The sequence below is a fragment of the Mirounga leonina genome, unplaced genomic scaffold, assembly GCF_011800145.1.
Source record: "Mirounga leonina isolate KUSES-001 unplaced genomic scaffold, KU_Mleo_1.0 Mir_114, whole genome shotgun sequence".
NCBI lineage: Eukaryota > Metazoa > Chordata > Mammalia > Carnivora > Phocidae > Mirounga > Mirounga leonina.
In genome coordinates, this window is record NW_023270265.1 from 37988476 (window position 1) to 38008398 (window position 19923).

Sequence of the window (19923 nt, forward strand, 5' to 3'; positions counted from 1 at the left end):
GTCTGGCCTGGCATTCACGTGTCCTAATATTTTAGGAGAGGGTGGAGGGTGGCTATTGCAGGGGACAGCCTGGCTGGCCCAACCCAGAGTGGTCCCTCTTGCTGGCCTGGTCCAGAGGAGGGGCTCTGCTGGGCAGAGCCTGCCCCGAGGCTCAGCTGCGGGTGCCCACAGGCTGCCAGGCACAGTCACTGGACCTGCTCTTCGTGTTGGATGCCTCGGCCTCGGTGGGGCCTGAGAACTTCGCCCAGATGCAGAGCTTCGTGAGAAGCCTCACGCTGCAGTTTGACGTGAACCCGGACGTGACACAGGTCGGCCTCGTGGTGTACGGCAGCCAGGTCCAGACGACCTTCGGGCTGGACACCCATCTCACCCATGCCGCGGTGCTGCGGGCCACAAGCCAGGCCCCCTACCTGGGCGGGGTGGGCTCGGCGGGCACAGCCTTGCTGCACGTCTATGACAAAGTGATGACTGTCCAGAGGGGCGCCCGGCCTGGTGTTCCCAAGGCCGTGGTGCTGCTCACAGGCGGGATGGGGGTGGAGGACGCAGCTGTCCCTATCCGGAAGCTGAGGAACAACGGCGTCTCCGCGTTGGTGGTGGGCGTGGGGCCTGTCCTGAGGGAGGCGCTGCGGAGGCTCGCGGGTCCCCGGGACTCCCTGATCCACGTGGCAAGCTACGCAGACCTGAGGTACCAGCAGGATGAGCTCCTCGAGTGGATATGTGCAGGTGAGTGGGGGAGTCCCCGCCCTTCAGTGTCCCCTTCCGGGGGGGGCCGGGGGGGGAGACTCAGCCTGAACCCTCAGGTACAAGTACAGGTACGTTGCAAGGATGGCCAAACTTGAGAATTTTTGCTCCTCGTTTGAACAGAAGGCCTCATTCAGATACTTACAGATTCCCCCAGGAACCTAAGGACCCGGGTTAACACTGACCTGTGTAGTGAACGACAGGGCCAGGAACACCCGCAGCCAGGCCAGCCTGACCCCAAGGCATCCTTTTGCCAGCGACCTCCTTTCTGCCTTTTTAAAAGGGCCTTCGTCACAGTAAACACTGCTGTGTGCACAGCACATTAGAGAGGGAGAGAGTCTCTGTAAGCAGTAGGAGAGCTGGGTGGACGTTGGGTCTCTGGCCTAGCCAAGCAGTGTGGGCCCCCAACCGTGTGCTGACCTCCAACCTGCTGAAGGGCCCACGGAAACACGGACATGTGTGGCCTCACCCCTGTCCTGGGCTTCCTGAGAGGAGGGGGCCTTGGGGCTGACCCCGGCTGGGCCTGCTGGGCACGTTCTCCCCTGTAGAAGCCAAGCGGCCGGTCAGCCTGTGCCAGCCCAGCCCGTGCCTGCACGAGGGTACCTGCGTCCTGCAGAACGGGAGCTACCGCTGCGAGTGCCGGGGCGGCTGGCAGGGCCCCCACTGTGGGAACCGTAAGTGGGGCGCTGGCTCTGCCTGGGGGAGCTGGGGGTGCGGGGCGGAGCCCCAGGGACTCCGCTGAACGCAGGGTCGAGGGCGCGTGCTCAGCGGAAGGCCTCCTTGATGGTTGGGCGGTTCCAGCGCGAGACGTGGTGGGCGCCGCCTGCATCCCGGGCGCCCTTCTAGGTGCAGGGAACATAGCGGTGAACAGACGAGGAGAAGGTCCGCCCTCCCGGAGCTCCCATGCGGGTGCGGGAGACGGGCGGCGAACGAGTACAGCTCGTGGCCTGCCGGCGCTAGGCATCGTGGAGGAAAGTAGCAGCAGCTGGGAGAGGAGGGTCTCCAGGAAGGCCTGGGTTGGGAGCGCGGTGGAGGCGGAGGGCTGGAAGGCAGGACGCGGGCGGGGAGGCGGGGAGGTGGGTAGAGGCTGCTGGAGGCTGGTAGGAGTTCGTCTTTGAGCGTTCCTCTGTGCTCCGTGAAATGGGGGGGACGGCCATCAGCCGAGGGAGGACGGGAGGAGGTGCTGGTGGTTGGAGCAGAGAGGAGTCATGGCCCTGGAGAGACGGGGTCCGAACGGGACAGTCGTGCCGGGCAGCATTAGGGGCCCACTGTGGCTCCTGCTCGTGACGCTCCAGTTAGAGGAGCTGGAGGCCGGGTGCCGCTCGCAGCCTCGGGTCTTCAGCCGCCGGCAGAGCGTGGCTTCCCGAGGCCGGGTGGCGGGCGGGAAGGGCAGGCAGCCAGGGCCTCTGGGCTGGCACTTCTGCTGGGCTGGCGAGCAAGGGAGAGGGGCGCGGGGGCCCACGGGCTGCCCCCTGGTGACAAGAGGGCTCAGCCACTCCTCCTGTCCTCAAGGCCGCTTCTCTCCCAGGGTCCTTGCGAGGAGACGGCCCCGCAGGAGGGCAGCAGCCCGACCCCTCCCAGCGCCCACCCAGGAGGCCTGGGCGCCCCGGGCGCTGAGGGCACGCCTGCCCCCTCCGGTCTCCCGGGGTCCTCCGAGCGGCCACCTCCGGCTCCTGCCGGCCCCGCCCGCGTCCCTCAGCCCCAGAGAGGGGCTGCCCCGACTGCGACCGTCCCGCTTGGGGACAGCCACTACGGCCGCTGCAGAAAAGCCTTGATGTGTAAGGAAATGCTGACTTTGTGTGCCTGGGCGTGCCCCGGTGTCCTCGGTCAGCGCCCCCCGAGGACGGACAAAGGAGCTTGGAGACTTTCGATGGCCCGCTGGAAGCTCACTTTGCCCACAGCAAACGCGAAACAGAACGTCGCCGGGACGGCAGTGCTCAGGAGGCGGCGAGCACTAGTGTCCTTCCGGCCCGCGGAGCCACGGCACTTCGAGACTGAAAAGCCGTGGGCCTTTTCACACGTCTTTTCCCAAAGATGTGCAAGTGCATTTGCTTTCAGCTTGGGAAGGGGCTTGAATGGCATTTGTGACCGGATCTGTGGGTGGCAAAGACTTAGAGTCCAGACTGGAATGTGACCACGAACCAGCCTATGTGGGAGGGGCCGAGCGCGCAGACCGCTCCGGTCTCCAGGGGCCCAGTGACGTTGGCCCGGCTCCTGAGCTACAGTCCCTTGGAGGGGCTTCCTTGAGAGCTTACTTAGGGGGGGCTGGTGGTGGGGTGTTTATTGCTTGCTTTTTCAGTAGGACAAGGAGGAGTGGAATTCTTAACAAAATAACGGCATAGAGACACTTAGAGGGTATTTGGCTTTCTGAAGCATCGATCTTATGCTGTCTAGGTGCTTTTGCTTTTCATGTCTAGTTTTGAAAGGAATGTTTCCAGAAATGATGTTGGTTACTTAACAGGACCCGTGTGGCAGGAAGGCTCAGCTGGGATATATTTCTGGCAAACTAGGTACTCACCCCTGCGGTCTTCAGGAAACACTTCTTCCCCTTGGTTATGTGGTTTGGATTTGGGTTTTCAGTGAAACCTTTGCGAAAGAGCTGTGACCTAAACTTAATGTAAATAACGTAAATGTTTTACCTGCAAATGTTCAAGGCTACTTTGATTTAAAGTCCTGGCAGAGGTCCTCCGAAGGTGGCGTTACACATCACAAAGGAAAGGTCATTTTCACTCCCTTACTACCTTTGCTGTGGTAGGAGGTGATGTCAAAGAACTTGAACCTTCCCGTCTTTAAATTGACAGCAGTTTCATCATTGTATAGTGTAAGCTCTTTGGGTCAGGGCTGATGTTTGGACATCCCATTTGAATTGCTCTGACTATAGAAAAAACACAGAAATGTGGGCTCTGGACTTACACACTGAAGGCTGTTTCTATTTTTAGGCCCCAGCCCTCGAGCCTTTTTTTTTTTTTTTTTAACCTTTTCTATGGAAGGTCCCACTGAATAGTTCAAACCTCTCCGCACCCCAGTAGCAGCAGAGGGAATTCCTTTCTTTTAAAAGAAACTGGCCTTTAATTACACAAGCAATGTATAAATACATTCTCCTTGGAAAAACTAAAACACTGCAGCTAGGTCATCAATCTTTTATTTTCTGAATGATCCTGATTCCAGCCAACTTGCTGGATGCTATAACCCTAATTCTCTTTTCTAGAAAGATACTTATAAGTAATCAGACTCATCTCTTCCTTTTGATGTTTATACAAGTGCTTTTTCTTGTCAGTTTGCATTTCTTGGACCTCCAGGATAATGTTCTAAAAAGTAGTGGTATCTGTTTCTGGACCTGAAAGGATCTTCCATCATCCTATGTTATTTTCTGTGGATTACTTTATCAGGTTAGGAATACTTTATTAGAAGTGTGGAGATGATGTTCACATTTAATCTGTTCATATCATAAATGGCCCATTAGCATATTTTCAGTTGTTGAATCACCTTTGCTTTTTGGATAAACATGATCTGGTCATGATGCACGATTCTTTAAACACTATTGAATTTCACTTGCCAATATTAAGGTTTTTTCATCTTTGTCCAAAAAATGAGATTTGGTTTTTCTTCTGTGATTTGTGTTGGATATTTGGTACCAGAACTACGCTAACTTTATAAAATGGAAAATATATATTCTTCAAACTAAAGGCCTTTTTTTTTCAGTTCTCCTATTTAATTTTGCCTTAGGTTGTCTCTTTATCGTATTAGTCATTTCAATGAGCCAGATTTTGTCCTTTTTTAAATAAAGACATTCACGCATGGAACTTGCTTAGTTACTCCTTAGGCAACCTTCCAAGTATTGGTACGTTTCTTTTCCCCAAGAATTATTTAGGAGTGTGTTTGTTTCACTTCTAGGAGTACGGGTTTCCAGCCACTTATCTGCAGAAACCGATCACAGGTGTTCCTTTGTGTTATCCTGGGAAAATCCTCTTCCAGCCTTACCTCCGCTGCTTGAGTTGAGGGGGCTTAAAGTCTGCTAGGATCGCACCTTGCAGTTCTACTAGTTTTTACTACACATATTTTGAACTTCAGTGTGTAAATAACCAAGATGTTTCCCCCTTAAGGTAGACGTCTACAGGCACCGCCCCAAGCCACTCCATGAACTACAAGAAAACCCCAAAATACAAGTAACGTTTTATTAAAAAAAAAAAAAAAGTCTAATTCACTTGATAAAGGACACCAAGTGTATATGACAAAAGAAATAAATGCCCTGGGATTAGGAAGACAACAGAAATCAAAAGACCTTTAGTTCTCAGGAACCAGTGTTAGAGAATGCTGATTGACTGACAATCCCCAGAAACGAGGCAGGAACGACAGATGAAATGTTTCAATCGGTATTAAAAAAACAAAACAAAACACTGTATCAGAAGAGAAGACACAAAGAACAGCACTGCCAATTTTAGGAGGAGGAGAGCATCAACCCGAACCAGAATTCACCATGTTTTTCTTGGAAGGGGCCTGGACATTAAGCAGAACTTGAACTTTTCCCCTAAAAATGGCCTGGCCACAGGACTGCATCTGTAAACACTTGGTATATCTTTCCTCCTACGGTAATGTAAAAAGTCGGACCTCAAAAAGATACTTTTAAATCTGAAAAAGACACTTTTCGCTGTTCTAAATTACAGGATTTTAAACATTTTTTTTCTATATAATACAGCATCATTTAAAATTTTATTTAAAAGCAATGGATTCAAGCCTGCTTTAGGCTGAAAAGAAGTCCTTAACTTAGTGGGGACAGCACCTCAGCTTGGTCCCAAATATTCTCCCCTGTTACCTGTTTCTCAAAAAGCATGTCATGATGGCTTCACACAGGTGGAAACCACGGAAGACTGATTCGGACCTGCTAATGTTAGAGGGAAGTCGACACGTGGGTGAGAGATGACAGTCAGGAGTTGAGGTCTCCTTGCTCACCAAAGCCACACGACCAGAAGAACAGGGTCCTGCTACCTTGATTTCTTTTCCACCAAAGTCCCACCATCAGATGCTTTTCACTACTTAAAAAGCTTGATAAAGCAGTTGATGAAAACTTCAAAGAAGAAACACAGAATACCCCTAAATACAGCAATGTCTTGTTTCCATCCAGTAGCAATTAGGTCTCCAGAGAAGCCTTCCCTTTGTTGTTATTATTTCCTTTGGCTCTGAAAACAGACCGAGCCTCCTCTTTGCCTGCGCTCTCCACCCAGAGTACCAGAGTCCTTCCTTCTGCTTCTGAGCAGACTCACCTTTTCACAGAGTTGCTGCTTTAACGAAGACTTTAATGAAGCAGGATTGTCACCAAGGTCCGTGATGGCAGGAGAGTCTTTAGATGAAGCTTGTTTCCTAACTTGTTCCTTTCTTCTCCCATTCCTAGAGTGCCATTCAAATACCAGCACCGCCCCCCACCCCCCAAGAAGAGAGTTAGTTATCCTCTGTAGCAACCTCCATCTACACAGAACAAGGTCAGGAGAAATAGTTTTCTGAAGCATAGAAGCATTTCGGAATAGAGATGGCGGTTACGTTTCCACCCGTGGCTATTTACGATGTGGGGCACCTGCCAAGAGGGTTTTGAGGATGTGGCAGAGCAGAGCTCACTGGGGTGATGTGCAGTGTCGGCCACGGAAGTGAGGGAGCAGTAGCTCAGGCTCGTGTGGACTGAGCGGTCAGTCACTCAGAATCTGTCCAGCAGGGCGGGCAGGACAGGAATCGGGAGCAGAGTTTGCCACAAGCAAAGGCTGCCCTAGGCACGTTCTTTACTATGCAGACGAGTAAAAGATTAAGAGCACTTTTCATCTAGCCTCAGGGAGGAGCCCAGTAACGGCCTCTGTCCTCGTTTACACCTTGCCAGGCCTTGACCACCAGTTGGCTGGGGGGCTTTAGGCCAATCCTATCACCTCTCTGAATCGGTTTCTTTCAGAAGGCCTTTAGAATCACTGACTTTTTGACTGGAAAACTGGCCAGCCTGTCTCTGAACTGAGGCGATCGCCCTGGAACCTACGCATAATCGAGTGGCGGACAGTTGCAGGATCAAGTGTCCTCAGGCTGACTGGTCAGAACGCTTGAACCCAGCGCTCGCGCCTTTCTGGTTGGTCAGGGCCAGAGACTGAGCCAAAGGCGGAGCGCAGCCCGAGCCCCTGCGTGAGGGCAGAGCCCCCTCGGAGCCGGTGCCTGAAGCCGGGGAGTGCTACCCCGGGGCAGAGGAGGGGCCCCCCCTTCGCCGTCCCCTGGTGGCCCTGAAGGAGGCTGGGCGTGACCGCTTACCTTCGCTTTCTGGAGGACGGTCCCTTTGCCCGTGACCATGACCGAAAGAGGCCTGTTCTTGAGCGCTGTGGCGGAGTTGACCGGCGTACAGTCTGGGGCAGGGGTGGGGGCGGCAGCTCTGGGCTGAGCGGTAAGAGGAGAGCGAGGCCTGAGCCAAGGGCAGGACGTGTGACCCGCTCCCCCCAGCCCCGCCCCGGGCGGCCCTGCAGGCGACTCCCGCCACTCACCCGGGGGCTCACGTTCTCCAGGTGGGTGGTGTCCACCGTGGTGCCCAGCGTCACGGGCCCGGCCTCCGCCTTCTTCAGGTTGTCCTTCACCTCCACGATGTTGAGCTCGAGGTCCACACGCCTTCTCTCCCCCACCCTGCACTCCTCGTCGATCTCCTTCAGCCTCTGCTCCAGGCTGGCCAGGACTCCCTTGTCTGCAAAGGGAATTAAGCTGGCTGCAGGGAACGGCACCCCCGGCGGGTGTGGACCCCAACTCCGGCTCCCCACACTCAGAGCAGGCTCCGACGTCTGCATCCTGCAAAGGCTGGAGGGCGCTCTGGGGGAAGAGAGCTCTGCCTTCACCAGATGGCATGGTCTGAGGTATTGAACCTTCTGGGAGGTTCTTCGGGGCTCTCGGTTGTTTTGATACCTGCTATTGCTGCAGCAGACCCCCAGGGAGAGAGCAGCTTTATTAATGACCCCTGGAGGATGGCTGTGCTGTTTCTAGCTGCCCCACACAGTCCCCTCAATCCTTCTGGCACTCCGGGCTCCCCTAAGCCGATGGGGAGCGGTGGTCCTCAGCCCTGGCACTTCCTCAGTCCTGTTTCATTCTCCCCCTGGAGTGCTCAGGTTGGTACTCGAGCACCAGAAGAGGATGGCTCAGGACTCTCCAGCGAAGCCACATGGCACCATGGTTTCCCCTGGCAGTGAGTTCTGGGCCAACAGCCACTAAGATGATGTATGCCTTCTTTCCAAACCAAGGGTGAGCAGTCACCTGTCACCCCTGAGGACAAGCAGGCACAGGGGCCGGTGTTTAAGAAAAATTTATGGAGAACAAGCTGAGAAGATGTTATTGATGGTTTTGGAAGTGGAGTCCTAGATCAGTGGTCAGTATCTGTGCTTTGAGAATTACTTTCTTTTGCTCTGTGGCCTTATTAGCTTAGGATCTTCAGGCCTTTTTGCCAGGAGAATAAACTGTAGTGGATGTTTTCTCTTCTCCTGCCCAGAGAATCCACATGGGAGAGAAAGGGCCGGGGCTCCCTGCCCTGCCTCTCTGCCCAGCTCACGCTCCAGGTTTGCAAGGACTGTCGGGGATGAGCCTCTGGTCATGCTCGTGAGCACACGTCCCAGCTCTGCAGTCTGGGCTGGGCCGAAAGGAAACTGAGCCCCCGTCAGGAAGCAGATTAGCGGTTGCCCAGGGATCCGAGGGTGGGGGGAATGGGGAGTGACCGCGAACAAGGATGGGCGGCGAGATGTTCTGAGGGTGACTGGTGCTGATGGCACAGACCGGGGAAGACCCTAAGAACCACGGCGTTGTACACCGTAAATGGGGTGGTTGTACGGGCTGTGACCTGTAGCTCACTAAAGCTGTTCTAGGACAAAGAAAGTGGGTGACTCTGGCGGAGGAAGGTCAGGGGAGCACAATCATGCTCGAAGCTTCCAAGGAATCAACTGGGGTTGTCCCCAAACCTGCTTCCACCACTTGCACTTGTGGGTGCAACTCTGTAATTTACATATTAAATAAGCACTGAGATGGACTCTATGAAAATGAGGTTAAGTGCTTCAGAGGGTCCCCTAAAAGGCAAGTTTCTTCTAGGAGATGGCTGCTGAGTGATGGGGGAAGCATCTGGAAAATCAGCTACATGGACTCTGATTTCTTTGCAAGTGTCTTAAATTTTTGTTCACTTTAACGAAATGAAGACTGGGGATGCTGGACAGGGCGGGGGAGCACCCACCTGCACCACAGATGGACGGGGCGAAGGCTAATGGGCCGCAGGCAGGTGCACAGATCCGGATTCTTCCTGCGGAGAGCCCAAGCCCCCTGCCTGCCCCTCTCTACCTGGGAGGCCCCTCACCTGTGCATTTTAACACGGTCTCTCTGAGCTCCCGTTTCTCTTTCCGGAGTTGAGCCAGGTGCCCCCGGATTTCTTCCTTCTTCTTCTCCAGCCTCTCTTTCTCCTCTGTGTACCGCTTTACCTCGGCTTCTGTCCTATTCTTGCCAAGTTTGATCTCTATGGACCCAGAGAGGAGAAGCCCCAGGTCAGCCAGGCTGGGACACAAGGGCCGTCCCAACGTCCCCGCCAAGGCTCAGACACAACCCGAGGCTCTGGCAGTGGGTTGAGGTGAACACCAGGCCAGCCTGGCAGGGACAGACAAGGAAACTGGGCCCACGCTTTCTCTGCTGTGTGACCTTGGGCAAGTCTCTTCACCTCTCTTCACCTCTATTCCTGCGTCTGAAAGGGAGGGAGCTGGACTAACTTCTCAAAGCCATTTCCAAACCATCAACTCTTATCTAACATAGGCACCTGCTGTGGTCACCCTCAACCTGTCCTTCACAGGTGGGCTGGCCCCAGCCGGGGTGACGGCCGCAGTGTCGGGGCAGCTCGACGGGAAGGAGACTTTCTGCTGTTCAGTCTGGACTTTGACTGTTGTGGTTCTTGGGGAAGGCTCCTGGGGCTCTGGACTCTCCTGCCGCGGCATCTGCTTTGGGAGAAAGCAAACACGGCTCAGCCGGCCCAGGGGCTGCGAAGGCGGGGCCAGCCTACCTGCTGGGGGACGACCTTACCTGCAACTCGGGGTTCTCTGGAGACTCCGCCAGGGGCTCATCTGGGGCAGGGCCCGGGTCTGCAGGGAGAGTCTCGGCTGGGGGGTCCGGGTGGGATGGCGGCGGGGACTGGGCCCGAGCCTGTGCACCACCGGAGCTGAGCAGAAAGGACTTGACAGGTGTGAGGTCCAGGTACACTCGGTCGGGCTGGGACTCGCCTGGGGCCTCTGTCACAGGGGCAGCTTCCTCGGGAGTTTCCACCTGCAGAGAAGAGACAGTCAGGTGGCTTTCACCTTCGCCTCTGCCCGCTGGGCTGTGGAGGGGGCACCAGACCTGCCTCCTGTCCGTGCCCCGCACTGGAGTTCACAGGGACCCCCCCTCCTGGGGAAGCTTCCAGTGGACTGGACTTAAAAGGCCAGGGTTCAAGTCCTGGCTTTTCCATTCAGGAGGTGGGAGACCCAGGACATAATATTTACTCTTCCTGAATCTCATGTCTTGATCTGTAGAGAAGAGACTAGTGCACATCCCTGGGGGACGGTGAGGATTAAATGAGACAATGCACAGAAGCCCTCAGCACGGCACACAGTTCCGTGCCCAGTAAGTGGAACCTGCCGTCACTATGATTGTTCACTATCAGTTTGGGCCTCAAAGGTTAATGGTGTTGCTGTTCCTGATCGCGACTCCTCCCACCCCTCACCCTGCCCGGGGTGGTTCACCAGCTATTTGAGCTAGACAAGTCCCCAAGCCAGGTGCACTGCACACAAGATGGCCTTGTTGCACTAGGTTCCTGCACCCTGCAGGCGACTTGGAATCCACCCGTCTTAGGGACCATCTGCCGATCTCTGGCATCGAGGTTTGGTGAGGGGAGGACGGGACAGCCCAGGTCGCTGCCCAGCCTGGGTCCTCACCACAGCCGTCAGCTCCGATGTCTCCACGTCGTCATACAGCATCTCCTGGTGGTCCTGTCTGGGCAGGCCGTCAATGTAAGTGTTCGGCTCCGAGAACTTTCTCTGCATCAGTCTGGAAGACCCGGCAAGACACAGCGAGAGGCGGATGAGGAACAGGGCGGTGAAAGCCACCAGTCTCCAGGGATTCATGACAATAAGAGGTGCGGCAGGAGCTGCAGGCTGTGCGGGAGACCTGGGCACTGGCATCGACCTCATTTTCAACTTTGTTTAGGGTTATCTCCTCCCTCTCTTCCCAGGCCCTTCTTACTGGAACTCCCAGTCCTGAATTTCTCTTCCAGGAAAACAAACTTCCCTTGCCCCATACCCCTCCTCTCCGGATCCTACTGCCTTCTCGCCCGGATTCCTCCCTTTTAAGACCTCCTTCCAACCACGAAATCCTTTCTTATGTCATCACGATGCACTTGGGCAGCCCAGCCCAGGCACCTCCCTGGTTCTGCACACAGGAAAACGGATCCCACCGCGGCGGCTAGGCCAGCTTCCACGAGAGCTCCCCCCACCACCACCCTAACCCAGGAGCGCTTCTCCCTGAGCCCAGTCCGCTTGCCTGGAAAGCAGAAGTATGGACCCTGCATATTCCAGAGTGGGCTAGGACTCCACGGGGGAGCAGTAAGGAAAGCGGATGGTCAGGAAAGGCACCAACTCTGCCGTAAGGAGTTGGAGAGCGTCCACCAGGACGAAGGTGCTATGCGCCCCCACCACCAGGTCTGGCTCAGCTCCTCGCTGCTCCTGGGCCCGGGGCCTCCCGCTGCCAGGTAGAACTGGGCTGACCCTGGGTTCTCAGCTGCCGCCTGCATGACGGAACAGGCCACGGGAGGCCAGCCTGGGCCCACATCTTGAAGCGTGGCTGGGAATCGGAGGGTGCAATGCAGCAGAGCCCCTTAGCACTCACAGCAGAGAGGTTCTGGCCGCACTGACGATGCAGGAGACCCTGTCGGCATCCACGTAGTCGTAGGTGAATTCTTCCGGGTCTGTCTTGGAGCCTGACTCAGAGAGCAGGAGGCCTAGCCAGTGGCCCATTTCCTCAGAAGACTTGGCCTGGAGGAGGCCGAGAGGGACATGAGCAGAGCTGGAGTGTGCCGTCTGGTGCCCAGCCCTCCTGGCCAGGCCAGCAGCACCCCCACCCCGATGCCCAGGCCTCAGAGAGAGGCGGGGGCCACGCGCCCTCACTGTCACTAGCTTATCTCATCCCTGGGCCTCCAAACATCTCCTGCCCCTGGGGATACCTTGCTGCCCCCTCGCTGATGCTGTGAACGTCTGTCCCAAGTACCAAATGTAATTCACGGACACGTATTTCTAGAAGGCTAATGAGCCCGGAGAGCATGCGTTTGAGGTTGACGCCTCTATTTTATAAACTATCACGTGGCAGTCTATCACCCTAATCCATATATACAAGACCAGATCCCTAGTTCAAATTTATTTTTGTCTACAGTTTCAATAAAGCCAGTCTTAGGATAAAGGGTATCTTAAGTACCTGACACCGAGTCAGCTGGCTCTGATAAATAAGGAAGTAAATCCCGGTGAAGCTGGAGCTGGGACAACGCAGTCTAATCCAGTACATACACTGGGTATCTATTAAAATGCCAACTCTTTCTTGCCTTTTTAATGAGAAAACATTGGGAATTCTATGAAGACTCCAGGTTTACTTTCACGAGGAGAGCTTCTCACTGGCCTGACACCACTCAGCTGTCCTGCCTCATCATTACTCTGTGATCTTCATCAGAGAGGCATCTGACAAAGAGCTGTGAGCGGAGCTCGACACCGAGCTGCTCTCCGTCTCCTGTTCCTTTTCCAGCGGGCGTTTCCATCAGCTTTACGTGGGCACCCTTAGCTCCAGCCACCACCCTCTCTGCCCTGGGCAACTGTGACCGCCTCCTTACTGGTCTCAGCGTGGCCCTTCTTGTGGCCCTCCCATCCCTTCCCCTGCCCAGCAGCTGGAGGAAGCATCTCGCAATCCCAAGCTGAGCAAGCCGCCGTCCCCTGAAACCCTCCAGGGCGCCCCCTCGCTCTGAGGATCAACCCTCCCAGCCTCATCGCACAGCACCCCCAGCCCGTGGGGCTTTTCCACAGTTCACAGCACCCACCCCATGGCTTTCCAGCAGCTGTAACTAAGTCATCCACTGGGTAATTCGTTGAATAACATCTCAGTCTCACACTAGAATCCAAGTTCCATGACTGCGTATCTGTCTTGTTCACCACATTACTGTACTGAGTAGGTATCTGGCACCAGGACAGCTGGGTGGATGAACACAAGCTTGTCCCCGGGCTCCCCTCCGGGAAGCAACTGGAATGCGGAGCTTTGAGCCACCAGAGGGCAGTATTGGAGCACAATTTGGAGGAAGACCCCCAGCGGGGAAAGGACCAGGTGAACGGGGTGAACCAGGGACGGTGCTTCCCTGCGCATGTCAGGAACTCTGGCTCAGGCCTGCCCCTGCTCAGTGCAACGCATTAGGTCACCTCTTATTTTTGTAAATGTAACATCACATCAAACAGAGGGTGGGGAGTGGGAGAAACATCATTGTATCACAAACCTCATTCTTCCCCCAGATAAGCACTAACAATCGTGGTCTCTATGTCCGGGCCCCATCTGGTGATACACAAACCAAATCAAACCCACTGTGAATCCCCAGAAGGTTTTTCAAGCAGCTCAGGGAGTTATAAATACTCCTGCCCTCGGTGCAGGAAGTAGCTCATTGTCCCTTTCCTACAACCCAACCGCTCTGAGGTCAGAAAGGGAATGGAAATTTTTTTTTTTAAATGCAAAGAAGTAAAACGCAAGAGTTAAAAAAAAAAAAAAAAAAAAACCTCAAAAAAAATTCAGGGCTACACTGCCTCTCCGATTGTAGGATGACGGTCTGTGAAGCGCGGCCAACAGCCCGGACCCCCACGCCCGGCCTCCCCCCCACAGGCCGGCAGTACCTCGAGCTTGGCCAGCTCCTCGCCGCGGTGGAGGATGCGGAAGGAGTACAGGTGGTCAGGGCTCGGGTCTGGGACCACCTCACAGCCCACCAGGCTGAGGGGCTGCTGGGCGACCTTGTTCCGGTTCCGGTCCTGGTAGAAATGCAGGTGACTGTCCCTGACAGAGCACCAGCGTGACTTCCACTGGCTGTTCACCAGCACGTTCAGGTAACCTGCAGGAGGGGACAAGGGCGTCCATGGCTGTCACCGCGTCTGGACCTCCTGGAATCTTCCCCAGAATCTCCATTCCCAGACCTGTCACGCTTTGCCCGAGGAGCGCTCTCACCTCAAGGAGGCTGGGGATCTCAGCACCTTCTTTGCCCTGCCTCTGTGTGCGTGGCCAGACCCTTGGAAAGTGGACCGCAGAGCTCTGCTGCGTTTCCGACTAGGTCTGGCCCGAGGGGAGGGAGTCGTGTCGCTGGCCAGAGCAGGCTGGCTGGGTATGTGTGCAGGATGGGGCTCCCTGGCCTCATGCCCCGCCGGAAGCAGCCCTCCCCGCCCTGGTCACTTAGGCCACGTGCAGCCAGGTCCCCAGCCGGGGTCGCCCCACTGCAGGTGCAGTCAGCTCCCCGGCCTCTAGAGCCTTAGCTTCCTCAGCGTCCCTGACACACGGCCTTTCCATCACCCGGTCACTCAGCCTCAGCCTCAGCCTGCAAAGCCCTCCTCCCCTTGGCCGGCTCTCTCTCATCCGCCCAAATGCGGCTAGACTTACTTGACCCTCCCTGGGGCCTGCACGCCCTGCTCGGCCTCCCTTCGGAACCTCCGGATCCCAGAACAGTGAGACCTGCTTCCATGTCAGCTCCCCCAGCAGATACTGAGCTTCTCCAGGGCAGGAACTTGCCACCTTCCCCTCCAGTGCCCAGGGTACGAAGCCATGCGACAGGTCACAGTGCGCGGCCACGTTCCCACCCACCCAGTGCTGAACATACAGCGGGGATCATGAGTTTCCCAGAGCTACACGAACAATAGCACAGAAGAATTCAAGCTCAAGCACTAGGAATTCTGGCTCATCCAGGCAAGAACCCCACTTGCCCATCACAGTTCTCTGGACCGAAGAGAACTCTGGGTCAAGAAAGCAGGGAGTGCAGGTGCCAAGTCCTGGGAAGGAGAGCAACTATGTTCTCTGTCACCCTTCCCCAGCCACAGGGGACAGGAGCACGCTTCTCTGCTGGAGAGGCTTTCAGCAATAATCCAGCCACATCTCGCAGCGACTCACTGAGGCCAGCTCTCTGTGCCAGTGTGCCCCCCGAGGCTGCAGGCAGGGGCCGGCAGAGCTGGGTCACAACCCCGGTGTCCTGGCCAGCGAAGCAAGGGGCTCTAGAAGGCAGGCCCCATCTGCTGACCTCCCATTCCACCCACCTACCCTGCCGGCCTCAAAAACCAGAACTGGACTAGGACTTGGGAAAGGGGCCCAAGGCTGGGACATGGGTTCCACGAGGAGGAGGAAAAGGCCTCAAGGTGGACAGTAGCAGCCTTCGGGCCCCGGGAAGAGCTCTGAGCCATGAGTCCCAGGTTGGGGGCCCGGACAGAGGCTCCCCCCGGGTATTTTCTGGGAAAGGCCTCAGTTTCCTCCAGACAGAAGGAGGGGAGTAGAGATGACCTCTGTGAGCCAAGCGGCACCCAGACACACCCTCTGTACCAGCAACGTGGGCTTCCGTCGTCCCCTTAATGGTTCTCACTGTCCCCATCTCGGAGTCCTAGCTCCTGCCCAGGGTGTGGGGGGGGACGCTACCTCAGCCCGCTCAGCCCCTGCCCGACCTTCAGGGCTCAGATCCAGGAAGCCTCCAGGAAGGAAAGGTGCCAGCCCCGAGTCCATACAGCTGCTGCGGTGACAGCATGTGGCTTCGGGGTCGGAAGCCACCACGGCGCTTGGGCTGTGAGCTCTCAGGACCGTGTTCTCCCTCTGCCTGGTCCCCCTTCCCTCGCGCTGCTTGCCATGCTCCTTCAAGACTGATCAAAGGCACATAACTGTTCAAAGGCCACGGGGAGGACAGCAGTCGGGGACCAGTCACTTGCACAAGGATCGAGCACTGCAGCAAGACCGGGGCCGGTGAGGCGTAGTGAGCCACCCGCAGGGAAGGGGGACAGAAACGGGAGCCGCAGGGCTGCCGGCCCTAGAGATGCTTAAAGCGAGCCCTGAGCCCTCCGCGTGCGCTGTCCCAGCCGCCCTCCCGGTTCTTACTGGATGTCTCGAGGGACCGGTCCGGAGGCTCCAGCGAGGTAGATTTCTTCCTGCCCAGGTTCATTAGGTTGCTCAGTTTGAGGCCAGGAGAGGATTTCTTCTTGACTGTCGAGATGAGAGAAAAATCTGTCAGCATTGCACACGGCCCGCTGACACGCCGCGAGGAAAAGCGGGGACAGCACACCCGTTCCCGCCGCCTCTGCCCCTCCGTGTGCACACACACACGTGCACACATGCGTGCACGCGCGTGCAAACACGTCTGCCCCCCAGACCAGGAGCCACAGTCCAGGGTCAGGTATCCCTAGAAACACACACTCAAGAGAGGGACACCAACTCCATTTTTTAAAAAGATAATTTCTATTTTTTAAAAAAGATACAGGGCGCCTGGGTGGCTCAGTTGGTTAAGCCACTGCCTTCGGCTCAGGTCATGATCCTGGAGTCCCGGGATCGAGTCCCGCGTCGGGCTCCCTGCTCGGCAGGGAGCCCGCTTCTCCCTCTGACCCTCCTCCCTCTCACGCTCTCTGTCTCTCATGCTCTCTGTCTCAAATAAAATCTTTAAAAAAATAAAATAAAATAAAAAATAAATAAAAAAGATACATTTATTTGAGAGAGAGAGAGAGAGACAGCAGAGACAGGAAGGGCAGAGGGAGAGGGAGAATCTCAAGCAGATTTCCCGCTGAGTCTGGAGCCCAATGTGAGGCTCGATCCCACGACCCTGAGATCATGACCTGAGCCAAAATCGAGCTGGATGCTCAACTGACTGAGCCACCAAGCGCCCCACACCAACTCCTCTTATAGACTATGTCAGCACTTGAGAATCTTCACAGAGTGTGCTGGCTCAAAGAGAAGGGGTCTAGGGTCAGCAAACAAGAAGAGATGCGAGACTATTCCACCCCTGGCGATTCATAAAACTTGACCGCGATTTGCTCATCTCTCCCCTTCTCTCGGGTTTATCAGCTGTATTATTTCCAAGCAGTTTATAAGTTGGAGGCATGTTGCAAGCAGCTGTTAACAACCCATTAGGGTTGAGCGAGACAGCCACGTCTGTCTCACAGCCTGGGACACCATCCCCCTCCCAAGCCGAGGCTGAGGGCCACAAGCGCTCGTACCCTCTTTGGCCTCTGGGACCTCAGGGTGGCCATCTACGGAGCTTCCATATTCCGAGGCTGACAGGTACTTCTCCGTTGTATCTAGCTGCGGAAAAGAGGGAGACAAGTGGGTGATCTTGTCTGGGAATGGTTACCTCAGGGATCACAATAAAGGAAACTAAGAGACAGCTTTCGGATGTAGGCTAGGGGTCACCGCAGAGTCCGGGTCACTGATGGCACATCGGCCAGGCTTCCCTCGGGCTCTCTGGGGGACCTGCCTTCACCTTCCCTTTCCCTGCCCCATCCCGGAGATGACCCTCTTCTTTGGGCCTTAGATTGACATCCCAGCTGAAGCTGACCGTGAGGCTGGGAACCATCTGAGCATGAGGAAGGCTTTTAAGAACTGACAGCATCATGAACACATCAGGCTTCAGAGGAAGGCCAGCTTGTCTACACAGGGTCAGACCATGATTTGAGCCCTGGCTGGAGCACCCTCCACCCAGACCAGGTGCCCCACTTATAACCCTCTCTGGGCCCTGCTGTGCATGTGTTTAAATACGGATAATATCCCTGTCTACATCCCCAGGGCTATTAGGGGACTTGTGAGTTTCTAGAAGGGTATGGTGGCTGTTGTTAGAATGTGAAGCACTCAGAACATTCCAACCAAGCTTCTCTCAAAGAACAACTTTGTCCAGACCTCTGAGAAACACGCTGAGGGACTCCCAACCCACGGGACGGGGCTTAGGCGGGGGCTCGAGGACTGCTATACCTCGCCAGGGAACTCCATGAGGGATGACCTGTGACTTCCCGAAGAAGGGAGCACCTCCTCCCCACCTGAGACATCTACGTACCCTCTGCCTTCTTCCCTGCCGGGGCCTGGGAGCCCAGGGTGAGGCACAGTGACACTCTGCTCTGTGCACTCCCAGGCTTCAGGGCGCCTGTTTACAGATACTTGGGACCTGGCATGCGAAGCCAGAGGGGTCAGCCCTCCCCTCTGCCAGCACCTGGCCCCAGGGCTCCATGGAAATGAGCAACAGAACCCTTTGGTTGGAATCAACATGGGGACAGTCTCCCAGCCCCGAAGCTTTACCAGGAGTAAATGAGAAAGAAGAGCCTCATAGCATGAATTTCCCTGCTTAAGAATGGAGGGCACGCTGACCTTGGTTCCAATAAAGCGTCCTGCACCCAAGCAAGAGAATATCAACGTCATCAGTTTTTCTGCCAACCTGAAGCTACTGGCCCTTATCCATGCACTGTACGTTTCTTACTCACTGGGCTGAAGTGCAGAAGCAAAGATCTCAGTCTCATACTTCTAACTTCTACAGAGAAGGTAAGAGAATTGCACTCTCTTCCAGGCAGGACAAAGGCTTACTTTCTGACAGTTCAGGCGCTGGGCATCTGGGCTGTACTGATTTCCCTCGGACGCTCCTTCTGAAGGCAGGCCACTCACCTCCTGGATGACCTGAAGGGAGAGAGAAGCCATACGCACAGGCCCTTCAGGCCTGGACTCACGGCCAGACCGCAGCGGAGCCCCTCACGGTCAGGGGAAGTGGATGGCGGTGAGAGAGAAGGGGATGCACGCTTTCCAAGGAACAGCAACTCTCCCTCCCACCACCAGCACCTGGCCTGGGACTGGGTAGGCTGCAGGGGGGGGAGGCTTGTCCCTTCGGCCCCCTCTCCTGCAGACCCCCATGTGTTCTGGGGGTGAGCGGGGCGGGGGGGCTGCTTTACAGCAAAGCCGAAAGACGGCCAAAGCTGCAGCCCTCAGCTCTGCGAGGCCCCTCCTTGCCCTCATTCGGGGCAGGGATGGCCGTTCAGCTGTGGGTATGATGAAGAACTGCATCAGCTAAGGTCCCCCCCACCGCCCCCAGCTTTTCGGGGGCCATGGAGCTTGCTGTGGAGAGCCTCCCACTGCTCGGGAAACAGGCCTGCCAACTGCCCGGGGCCAAGACTGGCTCTCCAGACTTGCCTGTCGCGGTCCACCCCACCCTCCTCCAGAAGGAGCCTTTTCACTGGCACCCAGGTCAGAGGAAGCTCTGGCCACACTAGACAGAGGGTAACAACCCCGGGCAGACAGACAGACAGACAGACAGACAGACACACACACACACACACACACACACAGCCCATCCAGAGCCCTTTGGACTCAGCAAGAGTACTTTCAAAGACCCTCCTTTTTCAGTCTCTGCTTAGAGCAGTTTATGGAAACAAGGTCAAACGTAGAAAAGCCAAAGAAGCAAAGGAAGACTGGCTATGGGGATGGGGAAACATACAGCAGATCTAACTTCTTAGATGGACTCCAGGTCGGGACCTCGGTCCACATGGTGGACCAAACACGCAACACGGCGCTGTGGGAAGTCTGTCCACTAGCTGCGTGACCCCGTCACCACACCTGTAGGATGGGGCACACCTGTGCGCCGGGGGGGCTGTGAGGACTCATGTGTAAAGGTACCATCCTCATGAGCTGGGGCCTAGATACGCGGACACCCTAGGCGGGGGAAGCACGCAAAGCCTGGAATCCAGGCTTGAGGTCTTCTCCGGGAGAGTCCCGCCCGTGCTTTCCTTTTCTGGGGTCCTTGTCCCATACTGAGCATTTCCCACCCATGGCCATCCACCTGTCCCACCCTGTAGAGCTGGGGCACGGAGGCCAGGGAAGGGAGGTAGGTTTAACGAAACAGATACGTGTAGATGGTGAGAGCCCAGCACACAGGCTCACCAGTCCTACCGAACCGCAAGAGTGTGCAGCCAGCCTCTCGGAGTCAGACCCTGACAGCCAGGCCCTCCTCTGTGCTCCTCTGAGCAGGGAGGAAGAGGACTCTGTGCGGGCCGGCGGAGGCTGGGCCTCCTGAGAGCGTTCTTGTCCTCGAAACCAGCAGCAGGGGTCTCAGGATGAGGGCATGTGAGTCGGGGAGGGAGACTGGGGGTCAGAGGAAGGACAGGTGGGCCTCAGTGGTCAGAGGAA

General features: G+C 56.0%; 2 protein-coding genes across 6 annotated transcripts in view; one reads left to right on the forward strand and one right to left on the reverse strand.

Annotated features, from left to right (window-relative positions):
* VWA2 (von Willebrand factor A domain containing 2) overlaps positions 1–2862 on the forward strand; it is a 37201-nt gene extending 34339 nt beyond the window's left edge. The window contains exons 11-13 of the mRNA XM_035029534.1: positions 172–723; positions 1290–1415; positions 2270–2862. Of these exons, the coding sequence (XP_034885425.1) occupies positions 172–723; positions 1290–1415; positions 2270–2358 (767 nt within the window). The 3' untranslated portion in view covers positions 2359–2862. The remainder of the gene's footprint in view (positions 1–171; positions 724–1289; positions 1416–2269) is intronic.
* Positions 2863–4381: 1519 nt separating this feature from the next.
* Positions 4382–19923, reverse strand: part of AFAP1L2 (actin filament associated protein 1 like 2) — a 94734-nt gene continuing 79192 nt past the window's right edge. For 3 of the 5 annotated variants that reach the window (XM_035029522.1, XM_035029506.1, XM_035029527.1), the window contains exons 8-19: positions 18334–18423; positions 16983–17067; positions 15874–15978; positions 13653–13864; positions 11626–11771; positions 10677–10788; positions 9790–10029; positions 9530–9707; positions 9080–9235; positions 7245–7438; positions 7018–7140; positions 4382–6126 (exon numbers count right to left, since the gene is read on the reverse strand). In XM_035029522.1, coding sequence (XP_034885413.1) covers positions 6100–6126; positions 7018–7140; positions 7245–7438; positions 9080–9235; positions 9530–9707; positions 9790–10029; positions 10677–10788; positions 11626–11771; positions 13653–13864; positions 15874–15978; positions 16983–17067; positions 18334–18423 — 1668 coding nt within the window. In that variant the 3' untranslated portion in view covers positions 4382–6099. The other 2 variants (XM_035029520.1, XM_035029512.1) reach the window with 2 other exon arrangements.